This window comes from Tachypleus tridentatus, chromosome 13, assembly GCF_004210375.1.
Source record: "Tachypleus tridentatus isolate NWPU-2018 chromosome 13, ASM421037v1, whole genome shotgun sequence".
In the NCBI taxonomy this organism is placed as follows: Eukaryota; Metazoa; Arthropoda; class Merostomata; order Xiphosura; family Limulidae; genus Tachypleus; species Tachypleus tridentatus.
Window position 1 is genome coordinate 196066434 of NC_134837.1, and position 21562 is coordinate 196087995.

At 31.4% G+C, this 21562-nt stretch overlaps 1 protein-coding gene across 1 annotated transcript in view; it reads right to left on the bottom strand.

Moving 5' to 3' along the window:
• LOC143236422 (laminin subunit alpha-1-like) overlaps nucleotides 1–21562 on the bottom strand; it is a 144926-nt gene that overhangs the window by 52192 nt on the left and 71172 nt on the right. The window contains 7 exon segments of the mRNA XM_076474685.1: nucleotides 5993–6105; nucleotides 6919–7059; nucleotides 7535–7655; nucleotides 13713–13837; nucleotides 16960–17139; nucleotides 18114–18284; nucleotides 21064–21204. Coding sequence (XP_076330800.1) covers nucleotides 5993–6105; nucleotides 6919–7059; nucleotides 7535–7655; nucleotides 13713–13837; nucleotides 16960–17139; nucleotides 18114–18284; nucleotides 21064–21204 — 992 coding nt within the window.

Genomic DNA, 21562 nt, shown 5'->3' on the forward strand with positions numbered 1-21562 from the left:
CCTTGTCCACCTGGCCATTCTGGGCCAGGAACTAAGTCGCATAATATATTCATATACCTGTCTTTAATGAAGAGTACTAAATATACAGTCAATCAGCATTATGGGCTATAACACATGCTGCCCTTAGCCCTCTCTGCACAGACATCCTTTAATGTGCTTGTCATGAAGGTTTTGTGACTTAGATTCAAAATTTAATTAAAGTACTTATTTATTTATGTTACACCAATTAATTCAGCATAAAATAATAGGTAATAATCTACATTTTAATAGTATACAAGTTTTAAATTCTTAATTTTTATAAAGCAATATAAAAAAATATCCTGAATTTCCACTAATGTGATAGATGTGACATTTTCTCTCTAGACATTCCCTATTCCCTGATTCATTTATCAACCCTCCAAGAAGAACAATTTAATATAAATTACTCAAATATCAAATCATTATCACTCAAACAAAACAATTTTTACAGCCTTCAATCTTGTTTGTTACAAACCGATCAAACAGAAAATCAGACCCCTCTTGTTAAACTCACTTGTCACATCTTCTCTTCCAGGATTATTAACAGTTCTCTCATTTAATATTTAATAATCTTGTTTGTTACAAACCGATCAAACAGAAAATCAGACCCCTCTTGTTAAACTCACTTGTCACATCTTCTCTTCCAGGATTATTAACAGTTCTCTCATTTAATATTTAATAATCTTGTTTGTTACAAACCGATCAAACAGAAAATCAGACCCTCTTGTTAAACTCACTTGTCACATCTTCTCTTCCAGGATTATTAACAGTTCTCTCATTTAATATTTAATAATCTTGTTTGTTACAAACCGATCAAACAGAAAATCAGACCCCTCTTGTTAAACTCACTTGTCACATCTTCTCTTTCAGGATTATTAACAGTTCTCTCATTTAATATTTAATAATCTTGTTTGTTACAAACCGATCAAACAGAAAATCAGGCCCCTCTTGTTAAACTCACTTGTCACATCTTCTCTTCCAGGATTATTAACAGTTCTCTCATTTAATATTTAATAATCTTGTTTGTTACAAACCGATCAAACAGAAAATCAGACCCCTCTTGTTAAACTCACTTGTCACATCTTCTCTTTCAGGATTATTAACAGTTCTCTCATTTAATATTTAATAATCTTGTTTGTTACAAACCGATCAAACAGAAAATCAGACCCTCTTGTTAAACTCACTTGTCACATCTTCTCTTTCAGGATTATTAACAGTTCTCTCATTTAATATTTAATAATCTTGTTTGTTACAAACCGATCAAACAGAAAATCAGACCCTCTTGTTAAACTCACTTGTCACATCTTCTCTTTCAGGATTATTAACAGTTCTCTCATTTAATATTTAATAATCTTGTTTGTTACAAACCGATCAAACAGAAAATCAGGCCCCTCTTGTTAAACTCACTTGTCACATCTTCTCTTCCAGGATTATTAACAGTTCTCTCATTTAATATTTAATAATCTTGTTTGTTACAAACCGATCAAACAGAAAATCAGGCCCCTCTTGTTAAACTCACTTGTCACATCTTCTCTTCCAGGATTATTAACAGTTCTCTCATTTAATATTTAATAATCTTGTTTGTTACAAACCGATCAAACAGAAAATCAGACCCCTCTTGTTAAACTCACTTGTCACATCTTCTCTTTCAGGATTATTAACAGTTCTCTCATTTAATATTTAATAATCTTGTTTGTTACAAACCGATCAAACAGAAAATCAGACCCCTCTTGTTAAACTCACTTGTCACATCTTCTCTTCCAGGATTATTAACAGTTCTCTCATTTAATATTTAATACTGTATTATTTGTAACCAAAAGAAAGCCAAAGTCTTCATTTATCAAAAGACATGTTATATTACATTGATTTCTGAACAGAAAACTATCAGTTTCTCTTTTAGTACAACCTTAATTCCTATGGGAAATATATCAGTTAGTGTGGATGAATTTGTAGTAGTTCTTGTTGCATCAGAAAGTGTCTATATGAGAACAGGAGTGTACCAAGATTGAAAAATGGTACAAGAATGGAGGAACCACACCACATCCATAACAGGTATGCTATTCACCTGGAACTTGGTTCCTATATCAAAAGTGGGATAGGATATGAGTAATCATCAGTATAGGTCAGCTCCAACCAGACAGCCTAAGTTCAGAATGACAGAATCATATGTGTCATACTCAACCATAGGAACAGGTCTCATCCGGTATGGAATTATGAACATTCATCCTTACACCTCTACCGAGCAGACAAAGAGTATTTTGCCTGTCTCTGGAATTATGGAGAGGATGTGGAACCTGTGCTCAACAAAGGACCTAGGATGGAACAACTTCACATTTGGAACTACAAGGAGATAGTGGACTACAATCTATGAACAATATAAGAAACAAGCAATAATCAAAGAGAAGAACCATGCAGTCCCCAAACAGATAGCTTACTGTAAAATCTGAACCAGAATTACAAGTAGGCTCCCATAGAAACTGGTACCATTCCTACTGAGATCTTGGAAAAACATCCAGGGACCTGAATAGGAGGGTCCTCAACTTTGCCCTCTTCTCCAAAAGTGGAAGAAGATGTTCAAATACTCTGAAGAAAAAGCCTCTATACTCAACCTCAGCAGCTGGATACTAAGGATGGTAAGGACTCCAGTCTCCACTAGTTGAGTCTGGGAGTGTAAAAGATGTTTGGGTTCCTCAGCAGAGGAAACTGCCAGATCATATAAGTGATGAGACAGAAAAGTATTAGAAGTAGAACACATACCAGTCCACACAATATCTTGCAGAGGGAAATTCAACCAGGTGGCTAATGACACAGAAGTATGATGAATCTGGTGAAATGTGACATGCAAATGGTTCCTTACCTGTAAAGATAATCCATTATAGGCCACGTAAATCAATTTGTGAAGCCACCTTGTGATGGTAATAGGAAATAAGTTTCAGGAAACAGAAGAATCCCAATGAATGACCGATCAGTTCCTAGTACCTCAAAATAAGTTATTATGAGCCATGACACTTAAGAGCCCTTACAAATGTTCAATTATTGGAGCAGTAACAAAAGTGAGAAATAGCTAATAAATGGATTGACAAGAAGGATCTTTCGCCTTCCCTGACTGCCAGAGTTTTGAGAAGAAAAGATCCATCACAGTAAAGAACAATAAATGTGGAATTATAAAGAGTCCTATGCAAATGAATTGCAATCAGCTCTGACCATTAACATCTATAGGCCAGCAATAACAAAAAATACAATTTAAGGGAAAAATGAAACAAAGAACATGAAGCTAAGGGCTGAAAAGAAGGTTGAGGCAACACATGTGCAACAGTTGTAAAATCACAATTTAGGAATTGAAAAGGTCATATGGGCCAAAGAATATGAAAGGATTTTAGAAGACCAGATAAAACTGGGATTCAAAAACCTTCTGATAGTTAGAATATCTAAAACTAGTGAACAAAGATGCCTTATATATTGTAAAAAAAGCAAGACCCTTCTCAAATACCAAAGTTAGGATAATGTTGCAGATAATAATATGAGATGGAGAAAAGGAGTTCCTTGTAACTCCCTGAGGGCAGAAGACAGTAAATAAACCCTTTCTAACAAAGTGTCTCTGCCCATTAAATCCAAACAATAAACAAACTGGGAAACCAAAAAAAAAAAACAAATGATAATTTAACTGAGGTAGATGTCAGCAATATCCATAACTCATCCTCAAATAGCTGAGAGGAGCATCAGTAGGCTTCATACAAAAGTTGGATTAAAGATAAATGCTTGAAGACAGTTCTAAAAATAACATGATTGTGAGAAAACTAATCTGTTTAAAGTATCACAGGTTCCAATCTAGACCCCCCACCAATCCAAAAGGGAATCTATTTGTTGAGAACCTAAATAGGTCTTCTCTTAGTGGTAATAAGACAAAGTGTGCTGATTCAATAAATGTCGGGAACAAGATATAACTATCTTTTCATATAACTGAGCAGTAACTCTCCCAGCAGGAACAGCAATATCAGGAGGAGGAATAAGAAAAAAACAAGTAGTCGATTACCATCCTTTCTGCTAACAAGGAAGAAGCAGAGTTAAATGCAATTGGAAAAAAACCTCAACACTTCACAAACCCAAGTAACCAACTGAAGAAAAGGGACTGGAGGTGCTTGACCCAAATGATCTTCTGTTGAGGCTGACCTAGTAATAAAAGAACCTTTGAAAAGCAAGTATAAATTATCACCAGTCATTCCCAGGTTATTTGCAAAAGCTGCATGAGAACCCCTTGGAGAAACACCATCAACTGCATATACGTCTCCATTTCACAACAAATCATATCACAGTCAGCTTTAACTGAGAGAAACTCTCTACCCTGGCTGTTGACAAAACAAAGATAGCAGAAGCGGAAGAGTTCTAGTTGACCTCTGTACCAGAAACACTAGCTCTGAGATTCATAACTGTTGAGAAGGTAATTTGTTTATGTAATTTATAAATATAAATGAAATGATAACCACAGAAATGCCGACTACATTCATAATCACAATGTAAATAGTAAATAATCATATCGCTCTTGTTAGCAGAAACCTGTACCAAATGCTTTGTTGAAAAAGAGTGATTACATTATCAAAAATGAGATGCTTATATACAGTACCTAGATAGAGGGAGCATTGAAGTTAGTGGAAAAATTTGCAAATTACTTCTCTAAGGCTTTTGAGTGGAGTATAAAAGACTGGAACAAGCAATCTCAGTACTTAGATGAGCAATTAGTGTAACTCCTGGAGATAGAGAAATAGCTATATTGTCAATGGAAATATGTTTTGGAATAAAAAATTATTTAATGCACTACTACCCCTAGTATATAAAAAGTAGAGTTAAGTGTTATTGACAGTTGACAGAATAAAAAAGTACATGTAAATGCGTTATTTCCTGTTTTTATGTTTATTCTTTGTTTATTATTATAAAAATTACTAATCTAGAAATAAAAAACTCTTTCAGTTAGACAAGGTTAGATCAGATTAAATAATATTTTAATAAACAATTTTCATAAGGCATACATGCTAGCAGCTTGCAGTAGCTTGCGAGTGATGTAACTTGATAGCATAACGTGAGCCCCATATTATAACACCACAAACAGTAGTTAGACACAGATGAAAGTGCAATAAGACAATAAATATTAGTTATAAATAGATTCACACTGTTACATATTTAAAGTTATTTCGGATTGAAAAAGGTAATGCCATGTTACAATTTGACGTCTTTCTAAAGTGAAAAGAGTAATTCAGATTTATTTCAATTTTTCTTGTGGTTACAAGATTGGTCAAATTGGCCAACCTTATAAAGAGCTATGGTAGAGAAAATATCAGATAAAATGTAAAAATTACAGAAAAAAGACATTTGTAATATATTTAAGAGGTTTTAGATTTTATACAAATGAAATTTGAAATTTTGGAGATAAATAATAGCATTTTTAATCAAAACATGAAAATCACTTTGCACTTGGACTAGTAACAAAACAGACTTGATATATTCAAAAACAAATATGGTAAAAATACTTCATTAAAAATCTTATTTTTGATGAAAAAAAATCTACCATATTTTGTGAAGATATAAATAATGTATTAAAGGTTATAGCATAAATACTTAATGAGCACAAGTGTGTACACAGACTCGGTATTTTATACTAAGACTGTTTCAAAAGGGTTAAACATAGAAAATAATAATTACAAGTTATTAGCTTTAATGGCATATTATTATTATAACAGTTTGATATTCTTAATATTGCCTGCAATGAAAATTTGTCCAAGTTAAAAGTCAAATACAGGATACTTATTCACAGATCTCATTTTAGATCAACAAGAACTTCCATGATATGAAGCTGCTTTGTTGTAAAATGAATGTACCTGGGAATAATTTTAATTACTTTTCAAACAACTTATGTACAATACACTAGAATAATTCAACACTACAACCATCTTTAAAGATGCATAACTAAACATATACCAACCTATTAGTTGACAAAGGACAAGCACAAGGATAACAAAGGCCTTTTGTAGGGTCTCCATAGTATCCAGGTGCACAGAGTTCACAGTGTGCACCTATTGTATTTCCTGTGCAGTTCTAAAAAATGAAAATTTAAATAGTTCCCTTGAAACGTTGTGGTCAAAATTACTATAAAAATACAGATTACATTTAAGAGTGTTCAGGAAAAGTTTATCAAAAATTATAGGCCTAGTTACACACACACTAACTATTGTCTTAAATAGAGGCTAGTTCATCTAATTGTTTTATTACAATTTTCAATAGTTCTCTTTAAATGCTGGGATGAAAGTTCTATAAAAATATATTTATGTTTAATAATATCTTTAGGAAAAGTTCATAAAATACAGACTAGTTCATTTAATAATTTCATTGTCATTTTGGGCAGAGGAGACATGTAGGGATGGAATTCCAAACAGACTGACTCCTGTCTTTTTTCTTTTTTTAAGTGAGATAAAACTTCGGCTTATGTGCCAACATTTTCTTCAAGTCATTGTGTCTCATGCGATGCAGAATTCTTCTTCAATGCACAGGCTTGTTAGCGAATTTAACTTTTCTTTTACTTTTAGTGTATGATATCATCTGTGTAGTAGTGGTGTTTGAAGAAAGTGACTGTGTGTTGTGTAACTTCACAAATATGGTTGCAGTTTAGGAGAAGTGGATATCCAAATGTTAATAAACTCCTGGCTTTAGGTTTAGGTGGTTCACATCTTTTGGTGATGAAGGTTGCTTTCAGTTTCTTAGTTTTTAATGTTCAAAAATCACAGATACCAAAACATCACCCCATTCAAGAACAAGGCATGAGCAGTCCATACATATTTCACCCCTACCCAGTATTCTACTTTTATTACCTTCATAATAAAGCTAGTACAGTATTGAATAACTAGTACTTACAATACAGACTGCAGTTTCTTTATCACAGTAAGGCGTTTTGTTATTACAGTCACATGGTTCAGCCCAACCCACCAAGTCCAAAATATCCTTACTGTCAAGAAAGTTAGGTTTTCTCTTTCTGTAGAAACCATCAGCTGGATCCTATAGGTAACACATTTTTCTTAAAAAATCGTCCCTTGCATAACAGAACACTGACAGCTTTAACTTTTAACTTTCATTCTTGAGATAAATATGTAATGAGGTTAATTACTATTCTGCAGAATCCATTGTCAAATACTGATTAATGACAAATATATATATTGTATTAAAAATTTGTCTGTCATAATTTTGGTCACTGAATATTCTACGTTTTATTCGTCTTGAAAGAAATATTTTAATTTATCACAAACAATTTTTCACAACATGCAATTAAATTACTGGAATATGATGTCTTATACAAATAGGTCCAAACAGATGCAAACAGCAACTATTAGAAAAAAATCAGAAAGATCTTCCAATTTTAACATTACTAGGATAAATCCAAATAAAGACAAATTAAATCTAGAAACATAAAAAGTATGTGAAGATAACAAAACTTCAAAAAAGTCATAGGACACTGTAAAGTGGACAACACTACCTGACAAGAATAACCTGTGTATCGTGGTGGACATCTACAATCTTCCACTCCAACAGCAATATAAGGGGTTGCTGGTCGGGAAGATAAAGGTGCAGCCACTCGCATCGATACCTTGTTCAACCTACACAACAGTTCCATAAAGATGACAAAATAAATAAAATTATAATTAATTAAATTAATAGTTTATTTCCTTTATTAATCAGTTAGTAATATTTATGTCATACCAAGCTTCAGCACCAATATGATGAAGTAGTTCCAGTTTGACTTACAGAAGTGCTTTGATTTACATATATTATGGATGTTGGTTCTCTTCACAATTTTGTTTGCTTTTTTGTAACAAGGAGTGGGAAAAGAATGACATCCAGATTTAACTGTGATCCAAATTCATTATCTTTGATTCTATACAAAACTTGTACAAGTTTAGGCAAAGCTAATTTCTAATCAAATTCAAACAAAGACTCAAATATAAATATTGACCAGATAAATATTAAAAACATCTACATGTTTGATTAAAGCTAGAATTCAATTATTCATTCTCATGATGGCTGGTATGGGTATTAAAACTTTACAAGTACAAAACGACATTTCAGCCTTCTTAGGTCATCCTCAGATTAACATCATTTTTGTAATCTGAAGATGACCTAAGAAGGCTGAAATGTTGTGCTGCACTTTAGTTTAATTAAAGTTTTAATACCAATACCAGCCGTAATGAGAATACATTTTTACTTCAAGTGGGTTCCTTGTCATCATGGAATGCAATTATTTGTTATCAATTAAACTGGAAATGTATACATACAGATAAGAGCTCAAAAATGGTCAGAACAGACACACTTTTGTTTTGTAGAATAAGATATATACTTCTAATAGTTAACTTATAACAAGAATGAGCATATGAATATTCAGTAAGTAATTGTTTGTTTTTTTAATTTTGTGCAAAGCTACACAAGGGCTATCTGCCCTAACTGTCCCTAATTTAGCAGTGTAAGACTAGAGGGAAGGCAGTTAGTCATCACCACCCACTGCCAACTTTTGGGCTACTCTTTTACCAACGAATAGTAGAATTGACCATCACATATAACAACCCTATGGCTAAAAGGGCGAGCATGTTTGGTGTAATGGGGATTAAAACCCACAACCCTCAGATTACAAATCAAACCCCTTAACCCACCTGGCCATGCCAGGCCGATATCAGTAAGTAATAAAATAATGTTATGTTATTTTGATATACATATTTATTAATACTACAAATATGAAACTACAAAACAATCAAACAGATGGTGTTTATAATCTACAGTAATGGTACAATAATGATACAAGAATTAGAACTTACAGTCCCTTCATTTATGGAACACTAAGTCATTTTTATGTTAGAGTTCTAACTATGGACTACTGATATGCAGGGAAATTTCAACTGTAAGTGGCTTTTTTGCAACACAACAAGGATATTGTCCCCTCCTCTTTACAACCCTTCTGAAGTCTAAAAGACACAGAAATTCACCACCAGAGATGATTTCAAATGGAATGGCAAAAATCCCATCTGCAATTGCTTCTTGTGAAGGAGGAACTGAGATGTTGACATGGGTATGCTACATGATTGTTTCTCTTTATGAAGCCACATTATATCATCATTCAATCCAAACAACAATGGGTAACTTTCTTATGGTATAATGATGACAGCATATTAGTGTGATAGTATGTAGAGCTCATCTTGGGATTTAACTTGACTCTTCTATGCTTAATATATCATAATATCTGTAACCTACAACCACCATAAATAGCTTGGAAAAACTTTCATAAATGCTATTTATCGCTTCTAAGTTATTGTGCTGTTAGCAGGATAATAGTAATTTGCCCAAATATTTGTTTAAAGATGTATAAGGTTTATAGTATAATGGTACACTTCCAACTGACACACATCAGATATTGTGCATTATACAACATTCAGAGTTTTTTTTTCCCATTCAGCTGTGTGATTTGGAAGAATAGCGCTTTTATATCTAAAACTATGTTGGTTATTTTGTTTACAGAAGGAAATCCCAACTGCAATGTATGACCATATTTTTATGTTGACTCTGGTAAGTAGTTGTTTAACTTTCTCTATTACACATGGTGTGTAACAGGTGGTCAACTAGTTTCTTGCTGTAATCATGTGTTCCCTTTATTTTAAAATGTGTTTCAGCACTGCAGATACCCCTTCTTCAAATCACCAAAGTTTCAGGTCTTGCATGCTTCTATGGCCATGGAACAGAAGAACTTTAGGTGAAATGTCCTGCAACAAAACATGCCCACAAGGGCTAAATTTGAAGAACTAACTTCACTTGAAAGTCACCAGATCTTAAATGAATAGTGAAAACACTCAAGACTAACTGCGCAGTCAATAATTGAAGACAAGATATTCAGACTTTTACCATACACTGTGTATAATTCTCAGAATTCTTTGAAAACAGAAATAACCACAAGCAGATTATTCTATAATAAAACCTTTTTGAAAAGATGATTAAAGAATCACTCTACTTGAAAGAAAAACTGGAAGAGGTCTGTATTGCTAAAAGATCTTTTCAAGTTTTCTTCTCTCAGTTTTTGAAAAGCACCATCTTTTTTAAATTGTTTGAGGATCACATTTCACAATGGGATATTAAAAAACCATTATAGAAACAGGTATACTTTGTTTGTGTACAAGGATATAAACATTTAAATCAAATCTTAATGTTTCAAGTTGATTTACAGAAAACATGCAGCCTACCTCATGATATTCCACTGTGGCAGCCTGAATTTCAACATAAGTGAAAACTCATAAGGTACATTTTATACATTCAAACATTTACCTCTAGTTTATCTAACTATATATTTATACATCACATTTATACTCAAATGAGGAGTTACACAACAAATCTAAGTTTCAGAGAAGGAAACTGTTTACCTTTAAGTAAATTATTCTAGTCAACCAACAGTAACTGAAAAAGAGAGAACTAAGCAGAAACTTTTAATATTTTACACAAATTACAAACCTTCTCATATGAACTCTCATGTATAATGTTTTTTAGATGAAGCAGTTAGGTTAGGTTTAACATGCTGAGATACATAATATTTATACCAATGAATATGCTTACTTAATTTTTATTTCATAAAGTACCAAATATGCAGAATTTTACATTTGTGGAAAAAAAATATTCTAAAAATTGTATCAAATTTGTTTGTTAAGATGCATAAAAAAATGAAATCCTTCCATTTTTGCAGATAGAACTGCCTCTCTCAAGAGTAAAGAGAGTTTGAAGAAGAAGAGACCAACTGTCTCAAGCACCAGTTTTATTTTTTCTTTCAGTTAACTTCTTAAAATTTACTCTGTTAAAGTTTGAGACATTTTCATGTAAGAAGGATTTTTATACACTAGAACAGTGATGGTGAATCTGTGACAGACGTGCCCAAAATGGTACATAAAACAATTTTGCTGGGATGAAGCATGCAGTGTCATCTCTTGATAATTTAAACCATACATAACACTGACCCATAATAAATAAATAAATATATATATATATAATAATTATCATTATTGCCAAATGGTGCAGCAAAAGATTTTTTCCAACCCAAGAGCAGTGAGAAATGTTAACAGGATATGTCTCATGCCCTCTTGGCACCAGCTTTGCAGTTACAATAACTTGTGACATCAGATGACACATTTTGAATTCCTTGCAGATCCTGGGTGCACATCATTATTTAGTTAAAACGATTTCTTGAGTGTTTGATGACATTCATCTGTTTTTGACAAATAAACAACTATCTAATATTGTGTGGATTTGTAAATGGATGATTTTTTACAGATTTCTCCTCACATTTAAATGACTTGAACACCAAACTACAGGGATCTGGCTAAATACTTAATGTTATGTTTGATGGCATAAAAGCTTTTAAAGTCAAACTGAAAATTTCAAAATGTGAAGTTTACAATGTCACGTTTAAATATTTCCCAAACCTAAAAAAACACGAGATCTTGAAATTCATGAAAAAATATACATTCAGAACTTGCAAATGCAATTTTCAAGCATCATTAATTCAACTTTTGAACAATTTTCATTAAAATTTAACAAGTTCAGATTATTTGAAAAAACTGCAAAATTCACAAAGTATGCAGACAGTGTAATGTTAGACAAACTGAATTTGTAAATTTTGCAGTAAACTGAATTGGATAATTTTAAGATGCAACTGATTGATTTTCAAAGCAGCTCAATTTGGAGGCAAGAATTTCTCGACCTAAGAGCAAAACTATAAAATATTGAAAGAGATCAGTTAGTAACTGAAATAACACAGAAAATTGCGAAAAATGAGGTTCTGGAACTCTATTCCTGAAACTTTTGACAGTCTGAAAAATATTGCAATGGTAGCATTAACAGCATTTTCATCAATATATTTATACGAGTCATTATTTTCAGTGATGAACTTTGTAACGTGTAACTGTAGAAATAGACTTGCTGCTGAAACTACTGCTGCATGCATAACTCTCAAACAACCAAATACAAGTCTGATCTAAAATATCTGTCATCACTGGTGCAGCAACAAAAGTCTCACTAAGAGTAAAATATACTAATTTTTCTTTCCTTATTTTCTTGTTCATAATATGAACCAACACTTCACAAAATGCTTTCTGTTAATAGTAAAACAATGAATAAATGTAAATAAACAAGAGGACTCATTGTTTTTACTTAAAAAAAGTCCATTATTGTTGTTACTAATTCATTAATTTTACTTCTTGTGAATTACTAGTTATTAATAACATATAACTCTTAAAGCTGTTTCATTTAAAATAATTCAGAATAATAATAATAAATGATAATCTGCTGCTAAAAGTTACCATGGGCACGTAAGAGGATTTTTTAGAAGATTAACCCCAATTTAGGCACACACTCTCAAAAAGGTTCACCATCCTTGCACTAGGTTTGTTTGATGTTTTATTATGAAACTAGTTTGTTACACATGAAACCTGCTTTATATAAGTATTATACACAACAGCTTATTTTGATATATTGTGGTAGTTCTTCAAAATAATACTCTGTATAACTAATGTTTAATTTAAAAGAGAGTAGTTCAACATTTCAGTTAATATCACTAGCTCTTATGAGCTAAACATATGCTGCAGCAACAACGTCCAATGAAAACCATATTTTGTCTCATCTGTGCTGAAACAAAAACAACACTTTCAATCTAATGTATGTTATATTGACTAAGTAATAAAATAATAATGTGATATGACTTACTCTTTACATATAAGGATCTTTTTGAAAAGCCTGAAATCAAAACTAGATAGCTCTACAAGACCAAAGTAAATAGCAGTGTTTGATTTGTTTCACAATTTCCAAGTAAGCCTACACAAAGAACTACTAGTACATAAATGTCCCTAAGTTTCAAGACTCTTGGGCTACTCTTATCTGGACAAATAGTAAAATTTGACCATTGCTCTTACACCCTTAGTCCCAAAATATGAGAAGTTTTGTGGCAATAGGCTACAAACTATTAATAGTTTATTAACAAGCTGAGCACATTAACCAACCTATTTCATCAGTGTTAGATTATCCTTACTTTCCCATTAAATCAAGTGATCCCAGAATAATTGGCTCTTTTTAATTTTCTTCTTAAAGCACAAGTGACTAATCTTTCAGAATCTCCAACAACATATTACATTGCATTAGAATTTTGAATAACTGCCTCTGAAGAAGAAAGGTTTATCTTTCGAAAAAACTCAGGTTACAGAGTATCGGGTTCTTTAGTTAAATTTATTTCTTAAAACTATGAATTTTTCCTGTTATTGTGAATAACATTAGTTCAGTTGCCTGTTGGGCTCAAAACATGTATGCCACTCACACTCTGAGAATTATACAAAAAGAAAAAAGCACCCAACAGTTTTTATAAAAGTAAATAAATACATCAAATGATAATCATTATTCTACTAGGTCTTTCTTACTTTGCTAACTAAACAATAATCATTATTCTACTAGGTCTTTCTTACTTTGCTAACTAAACAATAATCATTATTCTACTAGGTCTTTCTTACTTTGCCAACTTAACGATAATCATTATTCTTCTAGGTCTTTCTTACTTTGCTAACTTAACGATAATCATTATTCTACTAGGCCATTGTTACTTTGCTAACTAAACGATAATCATTATTCTACTAGGTCTTTCTTACTTTGCTAACTTAACATCAGGTCCCTCAGTAGCTCTGATCAGTACAGCTTGAAGTTTCTGAAGAACAACCATCATCATAGTTCGAGTAACTGGTAAGTCAGGGTTGTCCAACTGCTTCCACTCATCCTATATATAAATTAAAGTGTTTTTTTTATTGATAAAAAGGAAAGTAGACATCAATGAAAACTAAAGTTTTTTTTGTCTGGTGAGAAACAGAAAAATTGAATTTCATACACAGCTCTAAAAATAACATTAAAAAACTAAAAATTAGAGTAAAATTGTAAAAGATATAAAACAAGAATAATATAATATAATAAAACCATAACATGATTACAATTCAGTGTCAACTGGGAAAAGTCAATTCAGCGAAACCCAATCCTTCGACAACATTACTGGTCAACAGACAACTCAGTGAAAGCCCATTTGGTGACAATATTATGAACTGTTTGGCAATACTGTAGCTTTTTTACTGCATCAATCATTATTGCATCATTTTTAGTTTTTGCGATGAGGAATTTTTAATATATTAATTTATATAAATTTATTACTTCACAAATTAGTTTCACCTCAATCAAATTATCATACTTTGTATTCATTTATTTAAAATACAAAATTAAATCATATACATTGTAACTCTGATTCATGTACATGTATACATTCATGCACTCCTCTAAGTAAACATTAATGTTCTAACAAATCCATCTTGTGACACAGTTGTTGACAATCTGCTGTCGACTAGTTATCTTTTGATGACTTGTCCAGTTGATAATGTCTTTCAACATAATTTACTATTGCCAATTCTGCTGTCACCGAATTGTCCCGGCAGCCATATGTCACTGAACCTATAATTACACATGTGCACTCATAGAGAATTACTGCTTAAATAATTGATAGTTTTCTTTACTGATTTAAGCCGTCAATGTCATGTACATATGCACATACACACGATACATTTTACCTAAATTATCATGACTAAAAGAGATAAATTTTATTCATAGTAAAATAATTTACTTAAAACAAACATTAATCATGTAATTTTAATGAAAATTCACATAATTTATTTGCCACCCAACAGCTCAATGTTAAATCTCTGTGCTTATGATGCCAACAATTATGTTTTGATACTTGCAGCACAAACAGCACATTGTTTACTTTTGTGATCAACAACAAATATACAAACAATCATTTACTTTTTTATTAAAATAAACTACAGTATTAAAAAATATCTTTGGTATTTAGTTTAAGTAAAACTAATGATCTCCATTCAACAATGCATGTTTAAAAACCAAAAAGAAAAGTATTAGAATAATATTAATTGGTGGATTCTTTGTTCTTTTACCTTCTGTTGGTGAAGAGGAAATTCATCAGATAACAAACCTCTGGATCTGAGTTAATTTAAAAGAGTATTTTCCTGACTAGCAAAACTTAACACCATTCATAATAAATATCTTACATTGTTTCTCACAATGCTTTCTTTATTTCATTTGTAAAAATTAGTAAGATGCAAATTCTAAACACAAATACCAAAGTCGTTGTGGTCAGAGTTAACACTTCTCACCTTTCACAATTATTTTATATAGTTAATTTATTGCTAGTAGATGGTTTAGAAACTAGAAGAAACAAAATGAATAGTGCTGTCTGTCCTTTTCAATACAGACAACAAAGTCTAAAATTAAATCTCCAAAGTTTCTACTAATGTTTCTTATCTATATCCCATATTTATTTTCCTTTTAGCAGCTGAAGTAGAAACCTGCTGAATATAAACCAATAAATTACTGTTCCTGTTTAGGTGTTACCGTACTTTAAGTACTTGAACTCTGTCAATATTAAACAAGCTTTTGTAGTACAGTTTCCAGCACTTTCCTTCCTTTAAAAACACAATGATTTAGAATTTATTAATTCCTTAATAGTTTAATGGTTACAATGAGAATTGTCTAAAGTATTATATATCACATATGCCATGGCTTTGTAGAAAGCCTAGCCCAATCCAATAAACTTGTTAGGTATTTGAATGTTGATTGATAAGCAGACATATTTATTTTGAATCCCAGCTTTAAAAACACAGTTGGGTAGGATTTATCAGCTTGTTTAAACAGTAAAGGATTTACAACAAAAACTGTCTAAAGTACCACATAAAGGTGAGAGAAAATATTTATTATACAGCTCTATGGTTGTATCTGATCCAATAAAATCATGCATTCAGGATTTAGTGGTAACGTAGGTGCAAAAGCATTTATGAACATCTCGTTTTCTATTTTACCATATTTACTCAGTAACCAATAAATATGTAGCACACAGTGAAGTTTCGATTACCACATATTACATATGTATATATATTATTACTATTTATAAATAAATATTTAAATGTTAGAAGAATACAGAACAGTGCATGTTCTTTTCATAATTTATTAAATGTTGGAAAAATACAGAATATATATTTTTTGAATTTATATAAAATATATAGCAGTAAGTAAAATATATTCATAAATCACTGATCTCTACTAGTTATGATGTTATAAAGTGAATTTTTGCACTTGTGAATCATGTTCAATAATCCCCGTTATAAAGCCTTGTATAAATTCATACGTCAATGTAGAAAAATCATTTCTGTAGACTTTATACACACATTTTCAAATACCAATATAAAATAAATCTATTGTAATTTACCAGGCATCCTAAGTATGCTGTATATGGGTCTCAAAAAATCTAATTTATGTTCCGAATATAGCAGTTGTCATAATACTTCAAACTCTCCTCTTATAAATAACTTAGAAAAACTAACAAAATTATACCATAGAAATGCAGAGCTTTCTGTTTTTTACAAACTAATAGGTATAACAAAGTAGGCATAGATTTACAAGTCTTCTCAAATGATGAAAGAGCTTGGTGAAGCCAATATGGTGAATTCAATAAATATTATATCTCAACAAATAGAAAATGTAGGAGGTTCTTATTTTATATTCTAGCTTGCCAATATTGGAAACTTGAGTTTATAATTCATGTGAAACTACAGACATTGTATTGTAGACATCATAAAATGTAATCTGACCAAACTCAGAAGATGATGTACCAGTATGACACACAAAAATCGATAGTTAGCTTTTTTAAAATCTACTTTCAAATTAATAAGTTAACTAATGTATAATACTAAAACCTGAATAAAAATCTAGTGTGATAATAAGTTTACTGACATACATTCATAAAGTGCAGCTTAAGCCTTAAATTTAACAGACAAGAATATGACTGACCTCGTGAAGTCGAGCTGTATGTTGACCAGACAAGTTTAACAAAAGAGGAGTGTGCTTCAAAGTAAGACGAACATTCCCTTGTAACACCACCAGAGGGTGCTCATCTAGCATGGCAGCAGGGAAACGTCTCAGACTTCGACTTTCAATTTCAAACACAAGTTCACCATTGTAAGCCAACACCTGCAAGGATCAGTTTATGTTTACATGAAAAATTACTTAATACATATGTTTGAAAGATGCACAGCCAAACAATAGCATAGAAATTAATTGACGAAAAATACAAACTTAAATGTCATTTGTTACCCTGATAATGATATAATATTCATTGAAACTTTATTGCTTATTGAACATGAAACTTTCTGAATGCCAATTCTTAATAATTTCATATGATACTAAAGAAAAACAGAGTACATTTAATGAAAAATGAAGCACAAAATGTTAAATAAGATATATATATATATATATATAACTATACCTCACATTTGTTTTACTCTTCAGGAACTAAAATTAATTCATAGTAAGTGCAATAACAGAACATTATAACAGCCAATAAATGAACTAGTTACAAAACAACAATAGAGTTAGTCTTCTGCACAACCAATAGAATCACTATTTATAAAATAACATTAGCAAAGATACCAACAATTTACTGTTAAAGTGTTGCTCATCTATCTCGTTAGAAAAGGTACCAAGTATCCATCCAATTAGCAAAATATTGATTACTTACCTCATTTACTTTGCATTTTTAAACACTAAGAAAATTAAAAACATATGTATTGATCCAGAATGGAATAACAAACCATGATGCTTTCCAAATGCTAACAGAATAAATCTCTAAGATCTGATCATCAGTTACTAGTATATCTAAACATTATTAAACTTTTAAATCCATAATTTTTGTGATTTCTGCCAGAATTATTTTAACAACGTCCTAATAATCATCATTGTACTTTATAAAGCAAATGCTGATTTATTTAAAAAGGGGAGATTATAACATGGTTTGGATTAGTTTTCAGCCAAAGAGACACAAATGTTTTTGGACACTGTCACCATCTGCTACTACAGTTTAAGGAATTAAACAAGCTGTGCATACAGATCTTCCAGAAAGTAATCAATGGATCTACATTTAAACTCATCAAAAAGTTCATTCTTACCTTGTCTCCCAAGAATTTGTCAGGAAGAGACCAGTAAAGTGGTTTCTCCTGATTTTTTTTCACACCTACAGTAATATCCCCCACTTTATTTGGAATGAGATTGAATTTCTGAAGCTTAGATAGATGGGTATCTCCTAGTGTTAATATTGCCTCCCGAGAACTCATTTTTATCTAGACATAACAGAAAAAATCCTATTTAATCCAGAACAACAGTGACAGTTTTTTGTTTTTGTTTTTTTACTTTAGTATTTGGCAAAACATTGAATCCTACTGAAAAGAAAAGGCATTAGTAAAAGCTTTATTTACACAACAAACACAAAAGCTCTACAACAGCAATCAGGAAGAATGTGACTGCTGGAAAACAAAGCACGACAAAAAGAAAAGAATGTGTAATCATTAGGGTTATAAATAGATAGAAAATCACTGGAAACATCAGTAAAAGGAACTCTGATGCTTACTATGAAACAAATGATCTCTACCTGAGGTGGTCAATGTTACGGGCACAACACCTGGAATTTTCACCTAGTACTCATCTCAACTTTAATCATCTTCATTGAATACTTATTGGATCAGTTCAAGTAATCAAAGATGTAATGGTGAAAGCATGCTGACTAATTCCAAATTTAATTTGTGTATCTACGTAAAATGTGGCACATTTTTAGCCAAATAGTATAATATTTACCCAAAGATTTTGAAATAGGTTAATAATTGGACATGCGAGCCAACTGCTAATACTTTTCCTAACTCATTGAATAGTGGGCAGGTGCTATAAAATTGGAAGTTGGTTACTTTTATCCCTCTTTTTAAGTGATGTGATGAGAAGTGTCTCAGTAACTACAGCTTTTTCATTTCACACCAGTGATGTGAAAAGTTTTTAAATGTCTAATAAAATATGTTCTACAAAATCATGTTGCAAAATTTAAAATGTTGTCAGATAGACAATGTGGTTTCACTAGGGGAATATACTGCCTTACCTATGTTTAGAATTTTTAAATAGATTACTGTTTATGTAGATAAAGATAAGGGTGTGGATTTGGTCTCTCAGAATTTCCAGAAAGCTAACATATTACTACTTATGTAGATAAATATAATGGTGTAGAGTCAGCATATCTGGAGTTCTAGAAAGTTCTGACAAGTTTTTACCTAAAAAGGCTTATTAAAAACATTATCTCTGTCAGTTATGAGGGACAGGTTAGCTAACTAGATAGAAAACTGGCTAGATGGAAGAAAGAAGAGGGTTGTCATAGATGAAGTTCAGTCAAACTGGGTTAACATCATGAGTAAAGTACTTGTTTTATTCTTTTGCACAACATCAATGACAAAAATGAAAAAATGTTTCAATAGGTTTGCTGATAACATTAAAGTTGTGGATGTTGCTGGTTGTAAGGATGTGACTGCTTTACATAAGGATTTGGATTATTTGGTGAGTTGGGGAGATAAATGGTTGATGAAGTTTCAATAATGATAAATGCAAGATAAAGCATGTGGGACACTCCAATTGGAATTATGAGTACAATTTTGATTAGAATAAACTAACAGCAGTAAGGAAGAAGAAGATCTTGGTATATTGGTTTATCAGTCTCTTTAAGTCACCAAAACAATGTATTGTTGCTAGTAGCAGGGCAAATAGGATTTTACAGAAATATTGAATACGTGTTTAAAAAAGTTATTATGTCATTGGTTAGACCATATTTGAAGTACTAGGCTCCTTGCCTTAAGAAATAACTGAAATGTTGAAAATATTTCAGTGGAAAGTTACTAGAATGATATTGGGGATGGAAAGACTTGTACAAGGATAGGTTAAAATCTCTGAACTTGAACAAATGGGGGTTTTGAAAAGATCAGTTTAAGATGTTTCATAAAGGAACTGATAGTGTTGATGCTTTGTCATTTTTATATTTAATGATGAAAGTGGTTAAATTAGGAAAAACATTGTGTAATTTTGGGGTAGCAATCATTTCCAGCCAAGACAGTTTTATTTTCATAATAGGGTGGTCGGCCTTTGGAACTGGTTGCCTTCAGGTAGTAGATGCAATTAATTTTAGAGAATATAGAAGAAAGTTTGATAAATATTTGAATAATAAGGACTATTTTCAAAGTTCTTAGTGTTTAGTTTAATTGAATGGATAAAACAGTTTAAATGGACCAAATATACTTTGTTGTCCTTTACCATTTTGTTATGCTAAAATGTACAAGTCTATTCTACATGAAAAATCTGATGTGTTACAAAAGTATTTGTGCTCCAGATATCTCTATGAATTGACAATTTTAGTCTGAATCAGACTTTGAAAATCTGAAATGTAAGGTAATGTTCACATGAAGAATAAAAATACCCTTGTCCATTGTTAAGTTTGTGTATAGCATTTGTATAGACTCTAGAACCTTTGAAATGCATATCTAGGGTATTTCAGTATCTATGTACATTGTATATGTTATTTATTCTATTCTAGCACAAACTGTTGTTAAATCAGCAATGTAAGGTAACATGAATAGCTGATAATTCTGACATCAAATTCGTAATACCACATGGATGTCACTCTGTAAAAGGTCATAGCATGCATACTTTAACCTCTACCCTTGTACATAGGGTTAAATAAAATAGTATTTTGTGCTGTATGTTGTAAACAAGATTGTTTAGAAATTATTTTAATCACTTGTAGTGTTTATGTACATTTTATGCAGTTATAAAACTTGTAATTAAACAATAGAAAGGAATGATAGTGCAGAAAGTTATATTTATTCAGAATATGTTCAGTTGCAAAAATAACTTTTTCTTAAGTAAAACTTAGTGTATGAATTTTCAATATTAATGAAATTTTACCATTTCCCACTTAATAAGTGAAACTTTCTTTAACAAATTTTTGCTTTTAGCACTAAACAAAATCTTTATTACTTAAACATTTCATTTATAATTTCATAAAATATTAAAAAAACATAAGTTTTCTCGTACCTCTGACCATGCAGCCTTTGCTTGCTTACACTTTTTGGTTCGTCCAAAACAGAAACAATCAAGACATCCCTTTCGATTTTCTCGATCTAGGCCAAAGGTTCCATCTTTACATTGATCACACTTCCTTCCAAAAGCATTATCCTGGAGTTTAACAAAAAACACTTAAGAAATGTCTACTAATATAACCCAAACTTGGATGTTTCCAACACAAACAAGTGTCTTACATTTCCTCCCAGTTTATAACTATTACCTCAAATGAGGACCAATTAATTTAATACATGAAAAACAAAACAACTTTTTGCCTTTCCAACTTTAGAGATAATGACAAATTCTGATACTGTTCTACATCTCTTTCATACCCTCTAAGAAAAGGTTCATGGGAGTAAACACAAAATATTTTGATGCATTCCTGAGAAATTATTTAATGCATGTTCCAAAAACACAATAACAATAGAACAAAACTAGTACTAATCTGACAACAAAAATGGACAAAGTTAAC